At 38.3% G+C, this 22,106-nt stretch overlaps 1 protein-coding gene across 1 annotated transcript in view; it reads right to left on the minus strand.

Moving 5' to 3' along the window:
* SULT1B1 (sulfotransferase family 1B member 1) overlaps positions 1–22,106 on the minus strand; it is a 31,575-nt gene that overhangs the window by 3,156 nt on the left and 6,313 nt on the right. Inside the window, exons 4-6 of the mRNA XM_050791421.1 lie at positions 6,729–6,855; positions 5,999–6,093; positions 3,090–3,270 (exon numbers count right to left, since the gene is read on the minus strand). Of these exons, the coding sequence (XP_050647378.1) occupies positions 3,090–3,270; positions 5,999–6,093; positions 6,729–6,855 (403 nt within the window). The remainder of the gene's footprint in view (positions 1–3,089; positions 3,271–5,998; positions 6,094–6,728; positions 6,856–22,106) is intronic.

The following is a 22,106-nucleotide window of genomic DNA, read 5'->3' on the forward strand; positions in this document are numbered from 1 at the left end:
AGTCTGACATTTGAAGAGGCATTCTGAAAAAGACTAATTTTCTTGTTTAAATTCCTGGGCTTTACAATAGTTTCCTGAGAGTGATAATTTCACTGTTTCTATTGGCCGTGGGACATGAGGTTATCACTGAGCACTTAGATCAATAGTCAGGGCATATTTCATTTCATAAAGTAACTTTTGGAAACTAGACAAAAAATTAGCCATCAGCACAACAAAACTGCGAAATAAAAAGTTGATAAGTATCACTTCCTGGAATTTATAAACAAGGATGCTATGATATGGAGATGATAGTTGTTTTTCCTAAATTCATTAGGCTTGTTCTTTATTTGTAATTTAGGTGGGAACAATAACATTAATATCAAATATACAACATCCTGGAACCATGTTTTTAAAGTAAATCTTTTAGGATAAAAATTTAAATTTAATCTCTCATACTTGGGTATATATAAATACGTATTTGGAAAATGAACAAACTTTTAATGTACTGCCAATATTTTTAGAGAAAAACATCTTAATATTTTATGAAATAGTAACACATCATATTAAATTACAAGTTATATTAATCCACAGTGGTTTGATAAAACTTCCAAGTCTTTTAAAAGAAAAACATTCTTATAGATATGGTTGTTTCCCTAGTTGTTACATTTTGTTCTATGTTCACCAGATGTCAATAGCTCTGGAATTCAACATAGGGTTGAATAAGGGTTCAACGTAAACATAGTGGGGTTAATGCATCCATAAGGATGTCATTAAAAACAGAAGAGAACACAGATTTAAGCAATTAAAAGTTATACATAAATCATTCCAATGATCTGATCTGCATATAAATTTTATAATATACACAAACACATTTGCTTTACAAAAAAACTTGATAAATGCTGGTCAAAGGCCAGGTTTTTCTGTTTGTTATAATTTAGGACATATGAATAAACATTGGACATAATCTATCCCACCCTCATAATAATAATATTGATTTATCTAATATGGCAACTTTCAAAATTCAGTGTACCTGGCACATTTGTTCATACTTCACTTCTTTCAGCATTCATTTATGTACATGCCCCTTGCATTACATAGTGAGCTTCTTGAGTCAAAGATATGTATCATTTACCTTTGAATCTTTTAAAGAATATGTGCTGTATATAGGTATTCATGAAGAAGTTTTTCTTATTAATGAATGAATGAATGGATGAATGAGTACTCTAAATGTTTACTGGATACATCAGGGAAGGAAGGAAAGAAGGAAGGAAGGAAGAAGGAAATCTCAAACTTTTTAGACTAATAATACTTTTTACTTCTATATGCATTATTTATTGTGAGAAAATATCCTAAATACTTGCATATCATTTACCATAATCCTCCCCAGAAACTTGTGCCACTGGTGTTATTATATTATCTATTTTGCCAGTGATGTAATCAGAGCTTTGGCAGGTTAATTAATGTATTCAGGGTAATAGGTTCAGGGAATGGCATAGCCTGGATATACCTCAGATAAATCTGACCACAAAAGTATGTTCTTAACCCCCTAGAGAGGGGATATAAAGACTGCCTTCAATATTAGAACAACACGTGCTTTTTTTCTGTTGAGGTTGGAGAAGCCATAGAATCCAGATACTGAGCTTGTCTTCTTTATGTCTACACCATAATTAAATGTCATGAAATGGCATCAATTTTCATATGATTTGAGATAAAATTTCTGGGAAATTATATTCAGGTATCTATCACAATGAGAATTTACCATGTTTAATAAGGATTTATTTTCTGATTCTTCTACCAGGAAAAAGAATATATATGTACATGTACACAATTGATTCTTGAACAATACAGACTTGCGCTGGCCAGGTTCACTCATATGCAGTTTTTTTTCAATTAAAAGCAATAAAAAATACAGTATTTGCATGATGAGAAACCCACACACATGTTTGGAGTGCCAACTTTTCATATAGGCAGGTTCTAGTATATTCAGAGGCAGAGTTCCTGGAACCAATCCCCCACAATAACAAGAGATGACTATACATACACATACATTTACATCTGTGTGTAAGCATACAGATGAGATATGTATACATCCGTCTTTTTTGCTCAAACCTATAATGCATACAATTTTTGATGAAAAATATACCTGCTTTCATACTCTGTAAGTTATTTTTAATAGGTTAAATGTATTGTTTTTAGAAAAGAAAGAGCATAATTTGAAAACACTAGGACTATTTGCTACCTTAATAAGTTAACAAACAACTTTTCAAAAAATATCTATCATATTACTCAAAATCACTGGTTTTGTTTCATATGTTCATATGCATAATACATTCCTAAGGTTATGCTTACTTCCTACATATAAATTGAAATTCTACCCTTCTCCCTCCAATTCAATCAAGGATATTGAAAACCAATCGTGGCATTATTAGGTGGATAACTTCTCAAAGTTATTTAAGTTTATAATTTGTTAAATGTATTGTTTTTATTAACACATTTTTACATATATTATGTATAATGAACCACAATAAACAGACTACTTAAATGGAAGTAATGTATTTCAACAGTAAATGCCATATTCTTCTAAGTTAAATTTGGACTCTATGTTACTAATAGTTTAAACAGTATTTGTAGAGGGCTAAAACTTCTTATAAGGTCACATAACAGTTTCTCCTTTTGATGAATTAATTTTAATGCGATTACCATGGTTTTCTAAGTGATATAGGGACTTTAAAGACTATGGTACCGTACTAAGTGAAATTAGCATTTCACTGAGGAGTGGAAGGAAGCTGATCTATGCCATCTTAAAGATTTAAGGGAGTAAGAAGGACAAATTTGGAATTGCTCACATCAGAATTGCCAAAAGCACTCTCATTTAGCACAGTAGTAAATAGGAGAATAAACATTTATCAAATATTCAAGGTATTCTAGTAATAGATTTAAATGCATTGTTTCATTTAACAATTTTGAATCTCAGCAACTTTTGGTGGTATGTATTTACTGTGAAGCTTAAACAGGCTAAGCAACTTAGTAGAGATCACAGAACTAATCCTTAGCTCATGGTAATTCATGAGAAAGTACAAAAGGGAAATTAAACCCAGCAAAGTATTTACCTTTACGCATAAAAGGGGATTTGCTATGATCCATCACTGTAGTTGGTAGATGTGTATAATTTACCAAAGGATTGTCCTTCATCACTTCGAATGAGGTGTGATTGATGATCCTATCCAAGATCTCATCATTCAGGTTCTTCTCTAGAAATCTAATGATCTTCTTGATTTCCTCCTTTGGATTCTATTAGTGGGTAAAACCCAAGACAATAAACAAGTAACTCACACAATGTGAATACTTACAAAACATTTATAATCTGTTTTTCTAAATGTTAACTCTGAATAGTATAGGAAATCCATATTTGTTTGGGTTTATTTTTCTCAATTTTTAAATAAACTAATCATAAAATATTAAAAATCAAGAATATCTATTTTATTTTCTATGTCAGTCCTCTCTGACAGAAGAATGAGATCAGAACTTAAGGTGTGTCAGTGGTTAGAATGAGTAAAAGAGCAGACGTGATGATAGTAGATATAAGCCCAAAAGAAAAGATAGTAGTCGTGCTAGGAAAACACGTAGATGGACAGGCAAATAGAGAACATTTTCTTTTTGGGGTCAAAAATATTTGGAGAATAATTTGGCTAATCCTAAAATATGAATGATGATATTAGTCCAGGGGTCCCCAATCCACTGGCCGCAGACCAGTACCAATCAGTGGCCTGTTAGGAACTGGGCCACACAGGAAGATGTGAGTGGTGGAGGAACAAGCACTACTGCCTGAGCTCCGCCTCCTGTTAGATCAGTGGTGCCATTAGATTCTCACAGGAGAATGAACCTTATTGTGAATTGAGTATGTGAGGGATCTAGGTTGCACACTCCTTATGAGAATCTAATGCCCGATGATCTGATGAAACGGTTTCATCTGGAAACCATCCATCTACAGCCCCCTTGCACCCTGTTCATGGAAAAATTGTCTTCCACAAACCCGGTCCCTGGTGCCAAAAAGGCTGGGAACCTCTGTGTTAGTCTATAGACCAATGGAAGTTAAAGAGACCTGGCTCTGGTCTGAATCTTCCCCTGATCTGTTACTCTTTTATCTCACTTATTAGGAATTTATGTAGATACTTATAAACATGTTGTAAATTACTGGATTTTTTTTTCAAATTTTATTATTGATGTATATTGTATAATTTTCTTCCATTATTGTTGTTGTATTAAACTTCTCTATAACATTATCTACAAATGATTGTATGGCAGAAGAAAAATATTGTCTGTTAATGCAATGTATGTTGCAAGTTTGAAGGAAACTGAAAATATATGGATATGCTTAAAAAGGTAACCGGGTTAGACTATAAATCAAAATGAGTAAGTTTATTTAAACAAAACATTTTAGCTAAATAAAGACAGAAATGGTCTCAAATATTATGTGGGAAACAGTGTAATGGTTGATTTGGAATTTGAATAACAGCCAAACAGAGAAAATGTATTTCTTAGTCTTATGGAGAAAAGGAACTAGTGCCAGAAGCTAAAATTGTTCTTTTTATAAAGCTTTTAAGTGCTGCTCTGCTGTCCAAAACATGAAGAGAGATATTTGTTAGAGAGCTGGAATAATTTTCTCTCTTATGAAGAATTTATAACTTATCCCTGGCTAAACAAGCTCTCAAGAGACGTATGACTTTGTTACAGTAGTTTCATAAACCATGCAAGGTTTTGCAGCTGTATGGTGTGAGTAAATTAACATTAATAATCTCAAACCCTGTATAAAGGGACAATGATAAGACATACATCACAGATTCTTTATGGGATGTGGACAACTGTGATGTAGAACGAAAACTTGGGCAGTGAATAAAAACTCAGAGGATTCTTTGTGCTAAGATACAAGAAACCCCTGGGAGTTTCTCAAAACTAACTAAAGCAAGGAATAGTTCACATGGAGTCAAATTTCTGTGTTATGCAAAGTAGGATTAATGCCATTAAAGTTTTGGATATTACCTCTCACTCATTTATTTATTGAAGCAATCAATGATCCATGCAAGTAACCTTGAGCCCCTGTTTATGTGGTAGGCACTGTACTAAGTACTGGGATGTAGTTACAAAGAAGACAAACTTTGTAATTTTCATTGTAGATCTGAAAGTATTCTAATTTGTATATTCAGGCTTTTATAAGTAAAGGAATTAATTTCAACATGTTTTCCTGTTGTGTGTGTCTCTGTGTGTATTTGGCCAATTTAAGTAGAAGAGTTCCATAATGGTGGCATGAAAATTTGTAGTTGTATTTAATTAATACTACTTCATACTAGATAGATGATTACAAGTTTCTACACTGAGTGAGGTAGTGAGGAAGTAAAGGAGGGAATACTTTGAAAGATACAGTAGATACACTATCTGAACCAACTGAATGTGCGAAATATAGAAAACAGAATAAGAATAACTTTTATTGTTGAGAGAGAATAAAATAGAAAAAAGATTACATGTTGGAGAGAAAGAAAATAAGTTTAATTTTGAGTATGTTAAATTTAATACAAGCATGGGCTAGAAAATCGAGGTAGAAGTAAAAATGGAGGCACAGATAATGGATGATTAGCACATAAATAGCTGTAAAAACAGTAAATGTGAAAGGGGTAACTCAAATATAGCAAACAATTTTAAAAAAGAATTTTAAAATATTAATGAGTAGATATCTAGAGGATAACCATAAGCATGTAATATCCTGGTAAATGTAGAAATAATTGCAGAAGAAAGAGTGGTCACTTACAATGCAGTGGCTAAGAGATAACACAAACAAAAATAAATAATTGATTTAACAATTAGAAAGTCATTAATTATAGCAAGATTTGGGTAAAAACGCATTGTGAATAGGCAAAGCAATCAGCATTTTGGACTCCATAGACTAAGTTGAAAAGCAAAAATCAATCCTTTTACACCATGATTCAGTAGGGAAATTATCCAGAATCCATATCTATCATTTTACCTCTTTCATATCTTCATAGTACAAGAAAAGTATTGGGTGTTCTTCCTTTTTTTTCCACCAGTTTTTAACATGAGTAAACCAGGAACCATAGGCCACTAAAACCAGATAAAAGTCTATTTTCATAAACATTCATCAAATTAAATATTTCTGTCTGAACAGTAAATCAAATTGTGAAAATATTTTGTGGAATTTAGTAACCAAAGGAACTGAGAATATGAGGCCAATTTTAAAAAGTAAAATTAGCTAGGTATGGATATATAAACATCAGATATTTTTTAATGTCAAGTACAAAGAAAGCATTTCAGACAAAAATACTCTGACCTCCAAAAAGTTATGCTTAGTCTCATAAAGAAGAAAACCATTATCTTACAAAGTACTCATATCAACTATTTACCTAAGTATTATAAATATATAACATATGCATTAACAGATCTAACTAATTGCTTAAGCAAGTTAAAAAATGTCTATTGCGAGCAGGGACTGAGAATGGATTTCTAGCAACTGAGAACAGATTATAGAATACTTTCGTATGCCAATGATTAATACTAGTTTTATAAATTGAATGTCGTGGTAAAATATTAAATGCATTAGATTTAATTTTTTAGATAATATTTGAACATACTTTTCACTGGGTTGGAAAAATAAATATTTTGAAAGTCATAACAGTTATTGTTAATAGTATTATTAAAATAAAATAATACTTATTAATTTTGAGATAAAGTCCATGTACCTTTTCCGGTTATGAATTTCTCCAGATATTCTTCCCAGGTACCAGGAAAAGGTTGTAAATTATTCATTAAGTCGAAATGGTAATATGAGACTGAAACATCCTTGGCATTACGAGCCAGATAAATCATCTGCAGTGGGGGGCGGGGGGTAGGAGAAAAAAATAAAACAAAAGACATTTTATTTAGGAAAAAATTAACCTATAAGCATGTAAAATAGCACAGTACTTTTTCAACTGGAAATCGTGGGCCCGGAAGGCCCTTCTATTAGCAGCTAAAATACAGAATCAATTCAAGTGATTTTCAATACAGCAATGAATTTTTGAGATTAGAAACATTGAGCTATAGAGGTTTTGAAAGAAAGATTTCAGTTTCTGGCCACTTGACACGGTGAAGCACAAATAGACTACTGCGTCTTCTGGAAGAACTGCAAGGTTCTAGAACACACATTATCAAGAAAATGACACTGTGAGTAGAGAGAATACCAGCAAATTGAAAATAACAAAATAGTGGGGAAAAAAAAAAAAGTTTTCACTTTTCATTTCTACCAGTTAAATACCCAGAGAAATATTAGGTGCTGATAAAAATATATAGAAAGGAAAAGAAGGTAAAGATAGTAAAAGACATTAAAATAAGTTTGGGGGCATCCAGTTCAGAAACTAGAAGGTATAGACACACCATTTTCTGCTTCGCTACTTCTCTACTCTTTTTTTTGTTTGTTTGTTTTTGTTTTTGTTTTTGTTTTGAGACAGAGCCTCACTCTGTCGCCCAGGCTGGAGTGCAGTGGTGCGATCTCTCGGCTCATTGTTGCAAACTGTGCCTCGCTGGTTCAGGCCATTCTCCTGCTTCAGCCTCCGGAACTACAGGCACCTGTCACGACGCCCGGCTAATTTTTTGTATTTTCAGTAGAGACGGGGTTTCACCGTGTTAGCTAGGAAGGTCTCAATGATCTGAGATCGTGATCCACCCGCCTCGGCCTCCCAAAGTGCTGGGATTACAGGCGTGAGCCACCACGCCTGGCCTTCTCTATTCTTAATATCACTAAAGCCCTGGTAATTATTCAACCTACAATGATACAAGAACTCTAAAGGCATACTGGATAAAGAGCTGAGTAATGCCAATGTGGTGAGTTCCTCCTAGGTGTCCTTTTTATCTCCTGTATACTCTTGAACTGCACAGCAAAAAGGACTGTGACCTGGAGCAAACAAACAAAATCTAGAAAAACCTGCTCTCCCTGGTCAAAGGATTAGGAAAGAGGAAGCCCAACGGAGACATAGTGGAGAATCCCAAACTCTGCTCCACACTCGTGTCCCTGTAGGTGAACTAACTCACTGCCAGTAGTGGCAATGAAGCACTGGGCCATTCAAACTCCTGTGATACAAATGGGGCTTCATGGGCAGTCCCACCCATTCACAGTGATAACATCAGAGAAGCCCTGTTTCTCCCAGGCCCCAAGGCTTCTCTCCTACTTTCAAATGGTCAGCCAACAAGAGCAGGAAGTCCAGGAAAGTACCTTATACCCCTTTTACGTGGCATCAGCAGGGATGGTACAGTATGTCCAGCAGCCCCAGAAATCAAATAAGCAAGAAAAACAAAACGGAGATGAATCAAATGTTAAATTGTCTGACAAAGATTTAAAGGAGCTGTCATAAAAGAGCTTCAACATTCCATTAAAAATTGTCTTGGAGGGTGGACCAAGATGGCTGAATAGAAGGCTCTACCAATCATCCCCCACCCCTCAAAAGGAATATCAAATTTGCCAACTACCTACACAGAGAAAGTACCTTCATAAGAAACAAAAATCAGGTGAGCACTCACAGTACCTAGTTTTAACTTCATTTCACTAAAACAGCCATCAAAGATGACAGGAAAGACAGTCTTAGAATTGCCATTGCCACGCCTCCCCCAACCCTGAGTAGCAGCTGTGTGGCATGGCGAGAATCTGTGCACTTGGGAGAGGGAGAGCACAGTAATTATGAGACATTGCATTGAACTCAGTGCTGCCCTGTCACAGTGGAAAGCAAAACCAGATTGAACTCAGCTGGCAGCCTTCCATGAAGGAAGCATATAGACCAATCCTATCTAGAGGGAATCACACATTCCAGTGGTAGAAATATGAGTTCCAGCAAGCCTCACCACACAGGCTAAAGTGCTCTGCACCTGTAAATAAACTTGAAAGACAGTCTAGACCACATGCTTCTAGGCATGTTCCAGTGCTGAGATGGCCTCAGAACCAGTGGACTTGAGGGTTACAAGTTGTACTGCGATATACAAGACTAAGGGAATGCTTGTACCACCCTTCCCCAAGCTCCAGGCTGCACAGTTGGTGGATTCAAAAGAGATCCCTTCTTTCCACTTGAGCAGAGGAGAGGGAAGAGCAAAGAGGACTTTATCTTACATCTTAGATACCAGCTCAGCCACAGTAGGATAAGGTACCAGTCTGAGTTATGGGGCTCCTATTCACACAAATATATATGCATACAGTGTACCCACAAAAGTTAAAAATTGAAAAAAAAATTAAAACAAGTGAAAAAATAGAAAGGAAATTTGAGTTATATTTGTAAAGTTAAATATGTGGGAAGTATAGATCTGCAATATATAATAACTGAAATAAATAAATAAATCACTAGATGGACCGAATAGTGTAATGGCAATGTTAGAGGACAGAATCAGCGAGCATAAAGGCATATCGATAGAATTTACTCAATGTTAACAACACAGAGAAAATAGAATAAAGACAATAACGAGAACCTTCGGAATCTGTGGGACAATAACAAGAGGCCTAACATTTGTATATTTAGAGTTACACATTTATAGGTGGAAGAGTAAGAAACTGAAACAGTATTTGGAGAGTTGGTGACCAAAAACTTCCCATAAGTGTTGAAATAAACAAATCAATATATCTAAGAAGTTGTGTGAACTCCAAAAAGGGGGAAAAAAAAAAAAGATGTCAAGAAACATTATAAAAATACTTCTAAAAATTAAAGATGAATAAAACTCTTAGAAAAAAGCCAGATATACAGCACATTGCATAATAAAGATCACCAATTCAAATGACAAGTTTCTAATCTAAAACCATGAAGGCCAAAAGGAAATAGCACAATAGTTTTTCAAGTACAGCAAGTAATATCTTGTCAATTCCTAATCCTATATCCAGTAAAACTGTTCTCAGTCAAGAAGGGGAAAAAGACATTCTCAGAAAAAGGAAAGCTAAGAGAATCAATTGCTAGTAGACCTATCTTATGGAATAGCTAAGGGAAGTTCTCCAAACAGAAAGAAAATGACACTAGAAAGATGAAAACTTTAGAAAGGAAAAAGAAAAATAGAATGGGTAAAAATAGAAGTAAATATAATAGCTAATCACTCACCTAATGAATTTCTTAAGTCATATTTTACAGTTGAGGCAAAAGTTACATTATCTGATGCGGTGTTCAGTTTATGTACAGGATCACTCGGGACCACTATGTTGAAAATACGGAGAGAGTAAAGGGGCCTAAATGGAAGTAAGATATCTACACTTCACTTAAAGTGAGAAAATGTTGACACCATTAGACTGTGATGAGTTATGTATATTTATGGCAATACCTAAAGAACTCACTAAGAAAACTATGCAAAAATATATTCAAAAATACTAGAAATAAGTAAAAATTATTTCCAAAATGTTTAGGTATAACAAAGGAAAGAAAGAAAAAGAAAAGAAATGAGATACAGAAAGAACAAACAGATAATGAGGTAGACATAAGTCCTAAAATGCCAATAATGTCTTTATTTATTTATTTATTTATTATTTTTAGCTTTTAGATCCAGTGGGTACATGTGCAGATTTGTTGCTTATTTATGTGTCACTGGGGTTTTGTGTAGAAATGATTTTGTCACCCAGGTAGTGAGCATATTACCTGAAAGGCAGTTTTTTGACTTGTACCCTCCTACCACCCTTCATCCTCAATTATGCCCTGGTTTCTATTGCTCTCATCTTTGTGTCCAAGTATACTCAAGGTTTACCTTCCATGTGTAAGTGAGAACATACGGTATTTGGTTTTCTGCTCCTAAATTAATTTGCTTAGGATAATGGCCTCCAGCTGCATCCATGTTGCTGCAGAATACATGATTTCCTTTTCTTTATAGCTGTGTAGTATTCCATGGTGTATACACACCACATTTTCTTATGTGTTCCACCATTAATGGGGATTATATTAACAAGTTCTCACTCTGCTGTAAGAACTGTGTGAGACTAGATAATTTATAAAGGAAAAAGGGCTGGGCGCAGTGGCTCAAGCCTGTAATCCCAGCACTTTGGGAGGCCAGGGTGGGTGGATAATGAGTTCAGGAGTTCAAGACCATCCTGGCTAACACGGTGAAATCCCGTCTCTACTAAAAAACGCAAAAAATTAGTTGGGCGAGGTGGCGGCCGCCTGTAGTCCCAGCTACTCGGGAGGCTGAGGCAGGAGAATGGGGTAAACCCTGGAGGCAGAGCTTGCAGTGAGCTGAGATCGCGCCACTGCACTCCAGCCTGGGCGACAGAGAGAGACTCCGCCTCAAAAAAAAAAAAAAAAAAAAAGGGGAAAAAGGTTTAATTGACTCACAGTTCTGCATTACTGGAGAAGCCTCAGGAAACTTACAATCATTGCGGAAGCTAAAGAGAAGCAGGCACCTTCTTCACAGGGCGACAGGATGGAGTGAGTCCAAGCAGGGGAAACACAAGACACTTAAAAAACCATCAGGTCTTGTGAGAACTCACTCAGTATCATGAGAACATCATGGAGGAAACTGTCCTCATGATCCAATTACCTCCACATGTTCCCTCCCATGACACATGGGGATTATTACAATTCAACATTAGATTTGGGTAGGAACACAGAGCCAAACCATATCGTCCTGCCCTGGTCCCTCCCTTATCTCATGTCCTCACATTTTGAAACATAATTATGCTTTTCCAATAGTCCCCCAAAGTCTTAATCCAGCATTAACCTAAAAGTCCAAGTCCAAAGTCTCATCTAAAATAAGGCAAGTCTCTTCTGCCTATGAACATGTAAAATTGAAAGTCAGTTATTACTTACTAGATACAATGGGGGTACAGGCATTGGGTATAGACACCCATTCCAAATGGGAGAAAATGGTCTAAACAAAAGGGGTTAGAGGCTCCATTCGAGATGAAATCCAGTGGGGCAATCATTAAACCTTAAAGTTCCAAAATGATCTCCTTTTACTCCATTTCTCACATCCAGATTACACTGATGTAAGAGATAGGCTCCCACAACCTTGGTCAGCTCCACCCCTATGGCTTTGCAAGGTACAGCCCCTCTCCTGGCTGTTTTCACAGCTGGTGTTAAGTGTGTGCAGCTTTTCCAAGTGCACAGTACAACTCTCAGTGGATCCACTGTTCCGGGGTCTGGGGGATGGTGGCCCTCTTTTCACAGCTCCACTAGGTGATGCCCGAGTAGGGACTCTATATGAGGGCTCCAATCCCACATTTCCCTTCTGCACTGCCCTACCAGAGGTTCTCCATGAGAGCTCCACCCGTGAAGCACACCTCTGCCTGGACATCCAGGTATTTCCACATATACTTTGAAATCTAGGCAGAGGTTCACAAACCTCAGTTCTTGACTTCTGTGCATCCACAAGTTCAATACCATGTAGAAGCTGCCAAAGCTTGGGGCTTGCACCCTCAGAATCCATGGCCCAAGCTATACACTGACCCCTTTTAGCCACAGTTGGAAGGTCTGGGACACAGGTCACCAAGTCCCTAGGCGGCACATAGCAGGGAGGCCCTGAGTCTGGCCTGTGAAATCATTTTTTCTTCCTAGGCCTCTGGGCCTATGATTGGAGGGGCTGCTGCAAAGGTCTCTGACATGCCTTGGAGACCTTTACCACATTGTCTAGGTGATTAGCATTTGGCTTCTTTTTACTTATGCAAATTTCTGCAGCCAGCTGGCTTGAATTTCTCCCCAGAAAATGGGTTTTTCTTTTCTACTGCACCGTCAGACTGCAAATTTTTCAAACTTTTTTGCGGTGATTTCTGTTGAATGCTTTGCCACTTAGAAATTTCAAAGTTCCACTGATCTCTAGGGCACAGGAAAAATGTTGCCAGTCTCTTTGATAAAGCATAGCAAGAGTAACCTTTACTCTAGTTCCCAACAAGTTCCTCATCTCCATCTGAGACCACTTCAGCTTGGACTTCATTGTACATATCCCTATCAGCATTTTGGTCAAAACCATTCAGTAATTTTCTAGGAAGTTCCAAACTTTTCCACATCTTCCCGTGTTCTGAGCCCTCCAAGTCTCTAGGAAATTCCAAACTTTCCCACATTTTCCTGTCATCTTCTGAACCCTTCTAACTGTTCCAACCTCAGCCCATTACCCAGTTCCAAATGACTTCCAGATTTTCTGGTATGTTTAATAGTGGTGCCCCACTACCTCAGTACCAATTTACTGTATTAGTTCATTCTCACACTGCTATAAAGAACAGCCTGAGACTGGATAATTTATGAAGGAAAGAAGTTTAGTTGACTCACAGTTTCCCATTGCTTGTGAGGCCCCAGGAAACTTACAATCATGGTGGAAGGCAAACGAGAAGCAGGTACCTTCTTTATAGGGTGGCAGGACAGAGGGAGTTTTAGCAAGGGAAATATCAGACACTTAAAAACTATCAGGTCTTGCGAGAACTCACTCATTATCATGATAACAGCATAGGGAAACCAACCCAATGATTCAATTACCTCCACCTGGTCCTGCCCTTGACACATGAGGATTATTACAATTCAAGGTGAGATTTGGGTAGAGACACAGAACCAATCTGTATCAGGCATCTAGGTTATTCCTTTGCTGTTGTGAATAGTGCTATGATGAACATACAAGTACAGGTGCCTCTTGGTAGAACAATTTATATTCCTTCGGGTAACTATTCAGTAATGGGATTGCTGGGATTCATGGTAATTCTGTTTTAATTGTCCTATTTTGAAAAGTGCTGTTCAGGTCTTTTGCCAGTTTTTAATAGAGTTCTCTTCTGCTCATTGATTTAAGTTCCTTTTAATTCTGTATATTAGATATTTGTCAGATGTATAGTTCAAAAATATTTTCTCTCATTTTCTATGCAGAAACTATTTAATTTAATTAGGTCCCACTTCGACATTTTGGTTTTTGTTGCAATTGCTTTTAGAGATTTAATCATGAAACCTTTTTCAAAGCCTATGTCCAGAATGGTATTTTCTAAATTTTCTTCTGGGTTTTTATAGTTTTGGGTAATACATTCAAGTCTTTAATCAATCTTCAGTTAATTTTTTTGTATATGGTAATAAGGGCTCCAGTTTCAATTTTCTTCATACTACTAGTCATTTATCACAGCATCATTGATTGAATAGAGTTATTTATTCATTGCTTATTAATGTCAACTTTGTTGAAGATCAGCAGGTTGTAGGTAGGTGTGCATCTTATTTCCAGGCTCTCTAACCTGTTCCATTGGTATATGTGTCTGTTTTTGTACCAGTACCATGCTGTTTTGGTTACTGCAGCCTTGTAGTATAAAGGTGGATATTGTGATCCTGCTGGCTTTGTTCTTTTTGCTTATGGTTTCCTTAGCTATTTGGGTTCTTTTTTGATTCCATATGAATTTTAAAATAGTTCTTTTTCTAAATATGTGAAGAATATAATTAATAGTTTGATAGGAATAACATTGAATCTGTAAATTCCTTTGGGCAGTATGGTCATCTTAACAATATTCATTCTTCCTATACATGGGCATGAAATGTTATTCCATTAATTTTTTTCATCTCTGGTTTGTTTTAGCCATGTTTTGTAATTCTCATTGTAGAGATCTTTTACCTCATTGATTAGCTATATTCCTAGTATTTTATTCTTTTTGAGACTATTGTGAATGAGATTATATTTTGATTTGGCTCTCAGCTTGGACATCACTGGTGTATACAAATGCTACTGATTTTTATACACTGATTTTATATCCTGAAAATTTGCTGAAGTTAATAGTTTTAGGAGTTTTTGGGCAGAAACTGTGGAGTTTCCTAGCTAAAGAATCATATTGACTATGAAGAGAAATAATGTGACTTCCTCTCTCTATTTGCATGCCTTTTATTTCTTTCTTTTGTCTGATTGCTTCAGCTAGATCTTCCTGTACTATACTGAGAAGGAGTGGTGAAAGTGGGCATCCTTGTTTTGTTCCAATTCTCATGGGGAATGCTTTTAGCTTTTTCCTGTTCAGAATGTTGGTTTGTCATAGACTGCTGTCATTATTTTGTATTATTTTGAGGTGTGGTCCTTCAATAACTAGTTTACTGAAGGTTTTTAATATGAAAGGATGTTAAATTTTATCAAAAACCTTTTTTTAAATTTATTGAAGTGATTTTGTGGTTTTTGTTTTTAGTACTTGCTGTGTGAATCACACCTATTAATTCACATGTATTGAATCAACTTTGCATTCTGGGAATAAAGACTACTCGATCATGATGGATTAGATCTTTGATGTGCTCCTGGATTCAGTTTGCTAGTGTTTTGTTGAGGATTTTACCATCTATGTCGATGAGGAATATTGGCATGAAGTTTTCTTTTTTGTTGCGTTTCTTCCAGGTTTTGGTATGAGAATGATTATGTCCTCATACAATGAGTTGTGAGGAGTCCTTCTTCCTTGACTTTTTGAAATAATTTTAGTAGGATTGGTATTGGCTCTTTTTTGTACATCTGATAGAATTCAGCTGTGAATCTGTCTGGCCCAGGCCTTTGATAGATTGGTAGGTTTGTTATTACTAATTCATTTTCAGGACTGGCTATTGGACTGTTCATGATTTAAATTTATGAGGGTTTCAATCCTAGTGTTATGAGATCCTTGGGGTTTTGCTTTACCAGCCGGAAACCTCTGTGGCCAGTGATGCCTTTGTTCAAGGTTTTCTCCGGCCCTCTGGACTCATTCTGACCACTCAGCCTTGAAGGTTGTGCTTGGCTTATGCTACCAGCCTGGATCTCATGCCTGCCGAGGGTGAGCCAGGTGTGAAGCAGCAATGGGTTTGTGAGCAAGCCTGTAGTCTGGCCATTGTGTAAAGCCTAGCACACCAGCTGCGATGGGGTGGGCAGCTCCAGGCACCAGCATGGCCCCAGCCTCATGGCCCTAGCTCTCTGCAAGGTTGCAGCTGGACCAGGCACACCATAAACAACTTCCACAGCTGATACCAGGGAACACAGTGACACCCAGAAGCTTGGAGACACCAGGAAACACAGAGCCCTAAAGAGGGTGTCACAGCCCTGGCTCAGGGTGCTCCTAGGTCTGGGCTCCTTGAAGGGCCACAGCTCTTCTCTCTTTCTCTCTTCTGTCTTTCTTGTCGCACACAAGGTGGTGAGCAAGGTGTCTGTTTCAGGACTGTTTGTGTTCCAGCTCTTTCAGCCTGCCTTTTGGTGGGTCTCAAGTTCTTGTCTTGCATCCAGGAAGAATGAGGTATGCAGACAAATGGAGGTGAGCAAGATGATGAGGAGCTTTCTTGAGCATGGTAGTCAGGGTTTCCTGATGAGTGTTCAGCTCTCAGCAGAGAGCGGACCCTGGGGTGAGTAGCTTCTCTCTGTAGCTGTTCCTCCCATTGTCTCTTCTGGTCTGAATCTAGGATGTTTTATGGGCCTCAGATGGGAAGAAGTGCAGGCCCAGTGGTCCATGGGCAGCCATGGGTGGGCCCAGAAAAAGCACCACAAGTTCCCACTGTGGTCCACAGGACCAGCAGTCCAGCTCCCAGGCTTCAGGCCCTCCCCAGCTTGAAGGTGGGGCTTCAGCTGGGACCCACCCCCTTCTGCCCAGGAGCCTGTCTACCGCCTGCCACCCTTCATAGCACCAAGGCTGTCACTGCCAAGGGTTGCCTGGAGGCCAGCTTCGACCTGCCCTCAACAGCCCCTCGGCTTCCCTCCTGTGTCCTGGGTGCCCAAAGTCCAGAGGGGACGGAGGTGGCAGGGGGCTGGTGTGTCAGAGCTGCCCCAAGTGTGCACACATCCAACTGGGCTATGACAGCACCTGGGCTTGGTGTCAACCACTCTCCGATACTGGAGTGTGTTCCGGGAGTGGGTAGAGGCCAGACAGTGGGAGCAGACACCCCTGAGCCTATGGGAACAAGGTGGGGGCCTTCCTTGGCCTCTGAGATTGCAGAAATGCCTCAGTCAACAGCTGCGCATGGGTGGCTGCAGATGTTCCCAGGAAGGCAGTACTCCTGCCTGCTCCTGGCCCCCAAAAGCACAGGGAGCCCTGGGTCCACCACAATTACTTGGGCTGCTGCAACTGTGCCCAGGAGTGTGGGACTCCTGCCTGCTCCCTGCTCCCACTGGCTTCGTGGAGCAGGGCACCACCCCCGGCCCAGCTCTGCCTTGGAACCCCTCTATGCCCTTCCCTCCATGTCTAACCACGCTGCTCCCCCATCGGTGGGTGACGCGGCGCGGCCTCATCGCAGTAGCAGGGCGATACCACGGCAGCAGCCTCTCGGGGGAGTCCCAGGGGTGGACTCTCGGGACTCCTGCCTCCTCTCTGTGTTTCCCTACAGCGCAGGCGCAGCGGCCCTGGCCAACTTTGAACGAAGGAACCCGACACAGCGGAGACTCTGGGCCTGGAAGTGGGTCCTGCCCGGCCATGCAAAGGTAAGGGTGGTGCAGTAGGCTGCTGTGGGGTCACGGGGCACAGGGGTCCCACTGCTGCCTTTGCTGTTCCTGTGGCCGCTCCTGCCACCACCACCCATGTCTCCCCACTGCAGCTGATGTGATGGCAGCAGCCACTCTGGACTCCTTGCCGCTGCCGTCATTAGGAGGTTGTATTTTTCCAAAAACGTGTCCCTTTCCTTCTAGCTGTTCTAGATTGTATGCATAAAGGTGTTCCTAGCAGTCTCTGCAGGTTCCTTGTAATTTTGTGGTGTTGGTGGTTATTCTTGCTTGTGTTTATTTGGATCGTCTCTCTTTTTTTCTTTATGAATCTAGCTAGTGGTATATTTTACTTATTCTTTCAAAAAACAAACTTTTGTTTTTGTTTATTTTTTGGTCTGGACTTTCACATCTCAATTTCATTCAGTTCTGCTTTGAGTTTGGTTATTTCTTTTCTTCTGCTACTTTCGGTATTGGTTTGCTCTTATTTTCCGGGTTCCTGTAGGTGCAATGTTAGGTTGTTAATGTGAGACCTTTCTAGCTTCTTGGTGTAGGTATTTAGCATTATAAACTTTCTTAGTACTGCTTTAGCTCTGTCTCAAAGATTCTGATATGTTATGTCTTTGTATCTCTGTTTTCATTTGTTTCAAAGACTTTTTAAAAAAACTTCTGCCTTAATTTCATTCTTTACTCTGTTTCAGGGGCAGGTCATTTAACTTCCATGTAATTGTAGGGTTTTGATAGGGCTTTTTGGCATTAATTTATATTTGTATTGTGCTGTGGCCCAACGGTGTGGTTGGTATGATTTTGGTTTTCTTGTATTTATTGAGAATTGCTTTATGGCTGAGTAAAGCCTGTGGTCAATCATACAATATGTGCCATCTGCAGACGAGAAGAATGTATATTCTGTTGTTGGATAAATGTCTGTTAGGTATATTTAGTCAAGTGTCCAGTTTAAGTCCTGAGTGTCTTGCCTTGATGATCTGACACTATCAGCGTGGTGTTGAAGTCTTTTAGTAATATTATGTGGTTATGTGAGTATCTTTGTAGATCTGTAAGAACTTGTTTTATGGATTTGGGTGGTCTAAAGTTGGGTGCATATGTACTTAGAATAGTTAAATCATCTTGTTGAACTGAACCTTTTATTATTGTATATTATTCTTTGTCCTTTTGATTGTTGGTTTAAAGTCTCTTTTGTCTGAAATAAGAATAGCAACTCCTGCTTTTGTTGTTGTTGTTCTCTTTTTTGCTTGATATATATTTCTCCATCCCTTTACTTTGAGACTATGGGTGTTGTTGCGTATGAGATGAGTCTCTTGAAGTTTGAAGGCAGCAGACTCTTCTTGCTTCTCTATCCAACTTGCCAGTCTGTGCCTTTTAAGTTGCTCATTTAGCCCATTTGTATTCCAGATCAAAATTCGTATGTGAAGATTTGATCCTGTAATTGTGCTGTTAGATGGTTATTATGTAAACTTGATTATGTAATTGATTTATAGTGCCAATGTTCTGTGTATTTTGGTATGTTTTTGTGGTAGCTGGTACGTCTTTTGTTTCCATGTTTAGCACTCCCTTAAGGACCTCGGGGGAAATAACTTCCTTTAGTATTTCCTTTTCTGAAAAGGATTTTATCTGTTCATCATTTATGAAGTGGTTTGATTGGATATGACATTCTTGGTTGGAATTTTCTTTCTTTAAGAATACAGAATATAGGCCCTTAATCTCGTCTGACTTATAAGATTTCTGCTGAATAGTCCACTGCTAGCCTGGTGAGGTTCCCTTTGTACATGACCTGCCCCGTTCACTAGCTGTCTTTAAGAATTCTTATTTCACGTTGACCTGGGAGATCCTCTTTCATTCTATATTTTGGGAATTGTTGTCTTATGTAATTTGTGTGTTGACTTCTCTAGCAAGGTTGAGAAAATTTTTATTGACAGTATCCTCAGATTTGTTTTCCAAGTTAATTGCCTCTCTCTATCTCTTTTAGAAATTCCAGTGAGTCACAGGTTTGGTGTCTATATAATCCCATATTTCTTGGAGATTTTGTTTATTTTTTAAAATTCCTTTTTAAAATTTTTGTCTGCCTGCTTTGATTCAAAGGAACAGTCTTCCATCTCTGATATTCTTTTCTCAGCTTGGTCTATTCTATTATTAATGTTTCCCATTGTATTATGAAATTCCTTTAGTGAATTTTTTATTTCCAGAAGTTCAGTTTTGTTCTTTCTCAGTGTGTCTATGTTTTCTTTCTGCTCTTCATCAGTTTTACTGTTTTCCTTGGATTGGGTTTCAACATTTTTCTATGTTTCATTGAATTTCATTGACATCTAGATTCTGAATTCTATGTCTGTCATTTCAACGATTTCAATCTGGTTAAGAACCATTGCTGGCAAGCTAGTTAGGTCATTTGCAGGCAAGAAGACACTGGCTTTTAGAGTTGCCAGAATTCTTGAGCTGTTTCTTTCTCATCTGTGACAGCTAACATTTCTTTAATCTTTGAAATTCCTTTTCTTTGGACGGTGCTTTTTGCTTTTATATTCTTTGTTGCCCTTGAGGTTTTGACTCTAGTGTAAATTTGGGTTTATTAGATTGTTTTCCTTTTTGGATGCTTTTAGGGGACCAAGGCTTAATTCAGCACTCCAGGGCTATGTGCTCTGTCTCTAGGGAGCTAGAACAAGACCCTTTGCTTTGCTCTCTGCCACCTTGAGGTGAAGCACCTGCTCTGCTGGAGGTGCTGATGTGTTCCCAGACTACTGGCAACAACATTCCAATCAGGGATGCTGGCAAAAGTGCTTCAGTGGGGCATTGGAGATGACATGAGAGAGTGTAATCCAACAGGGAAGCAGGGGGCCAGAGGCACATATGTAGTGATGGGGCAGCCACGTGCATCCACTTGCTCATAGGGTAGCAGGAGTAGGCTGCAGGTTACTGTGCACTGGTGGGAGAAGGCTGAAAGTGAATCTGCACCAGTAAGGATCCATATGCAAAAGCAAAAATCTGGGCTAAAAACTGGAAGTTAGGGGCTGCTCATTGAAGAACTATGACAGCAGCTGCTGGCAAGTGCTTCAGTAGGGCAGCTGAGGCTATGCACTAAGTGAGTGTGGCTATGCAGGGGCCCTAGTAGAAGCCAGCACAGAGAGGAGCGGTCAGATCAGATTGGCCCTGGCCCATGTGCAAGACAGGCCTGCTTTCTCCAGACCTGTGAGCTAACAAAAGCTAAAGCCACCTAAAGAAATATGGAAAGCCTTGGGGGATGGGCACCTATGGCCGTGTTCCATTGCAGCTATTCCTGTGCCAAACCCTCTGGACTCCACACAGAGTAGAGTACTGTCTCTGCCAATTCTCTGGGAAGTTCTGCCTGCCAACTAAAACGTCTCTGGGAGTCATGGAGTCTCCTGCAGCTAGGATCCTGGAGGTCCATGGTAAAGGGGGCTGTTCATGCCTGTTTCACTCACTCCTTCTCTAGGAACTGTGCAGGGCCAGGAATGAGTCATGGTGCTCAACAACCCTATTCAGAATTCCTAGCTTCCTCCCCTTGTAGCTCTAGTATCTGCATTCTCCCTCTATTCACTCTGAATGCCTTTTATCCAAAGATCTTCTTGGAGTATGCCAGTCTGCTTGATATTCTGATCTTTTTCAGTGGGAGAAGCTCTTCCAGATTTCGTCTAGTCAACTATCTTGGCTCTATTCCATAACTACTTTAAATGTATGTAATATACACATATTAATCTAAAGGCAAAAATTGGCAGAGTGTATAAAAACTGAACTTAGCTGTATGCTGTTCAAAAGACATACTTCAAACAAAATGACAATGATACATTGAGAGTAAAAGGGTAGCAAAAAATATGTAATGCAAACAATCAGTAGAAACTAAGAGTGGTTATATCAATACAAGACAAGATAGACTTCAGTGGAAAAAAAATTACAAGGGGCATTACATAATGATAAAAGAACTAATCTGTTAAGAAGATAAAGCAATTCTGAATACCAAATAGCAAATAGCAGAACTTCAAAATACATGAAATGAAAACCAGTAAAGCTGAAGTAGGAATAGACGAATCAATAGTTAGAGTTGAGCATGTTTACAAACCACTCTCAGGCAATTGCTAGAATTGCTAGACAGAAAACAAGAAAGGATATAAAAGAACTGAACAACATTATTGGTCAAGAGGATGTAATAAAAATACAGAGAGTACATCCAACTACAAAGAAGAATACACAGCCTACTCAAGTGCTCATGAAACATTAATAAGATAGAACAAGATGAACCATAAGAAATTTAAAAGAATTGCAATTATGTAGAGTATGATCTTTGACTAAAATGGAATAAAACTAGAAATCAGTAACAAAAAGAAAACATAAAAATCCTCAAACACTTAGAAATTAAATCATACACTTCAAAATCTTGCAGTAAATGAGGAAATTTCAAATAAAATAAAAATATGCATAGCATTGAGTGCAATTGAAAGCATGACATATCAAAACGTGTGGGATGCAACTAAAGCTTTACTGAGGAAAAATATTTACAACACTAAATGCTTATTTTAGAAAGTAGGAAAGAAACAAATCAATAATATCAGTTCCTGCTTAAAGAGATTAGAAAAAGGAGAGTAAAATAAACCCAAAGCTAGTAGATGGAGAGAAATAATAGAGAAAAAAAGCAGTAATCTATGACACTAAAAACAGATAACAGAAATAATTGATAAAACAAAAAACTAGCTTTAAAAAAAATAAAATTAATATACTTATGACAAGACTGACAAAGAGAGAGAAGACACAAA

The sequence above is a fragment of the Macaca thibetana genome, chromosome 5 (genome assembly GCF_024542745.1).
Source record: "Macaca thibetana thibetana isolate TM-01 chromosome 5, ASM2454274v1, whole genome shotgun sequence".
Classification (NCBI taxonomy): Eukaryota; Metazoa; Chordata; class Mammalia; order Primates; family Cercopithecidae; genus Macaca; species Macaca thibetana.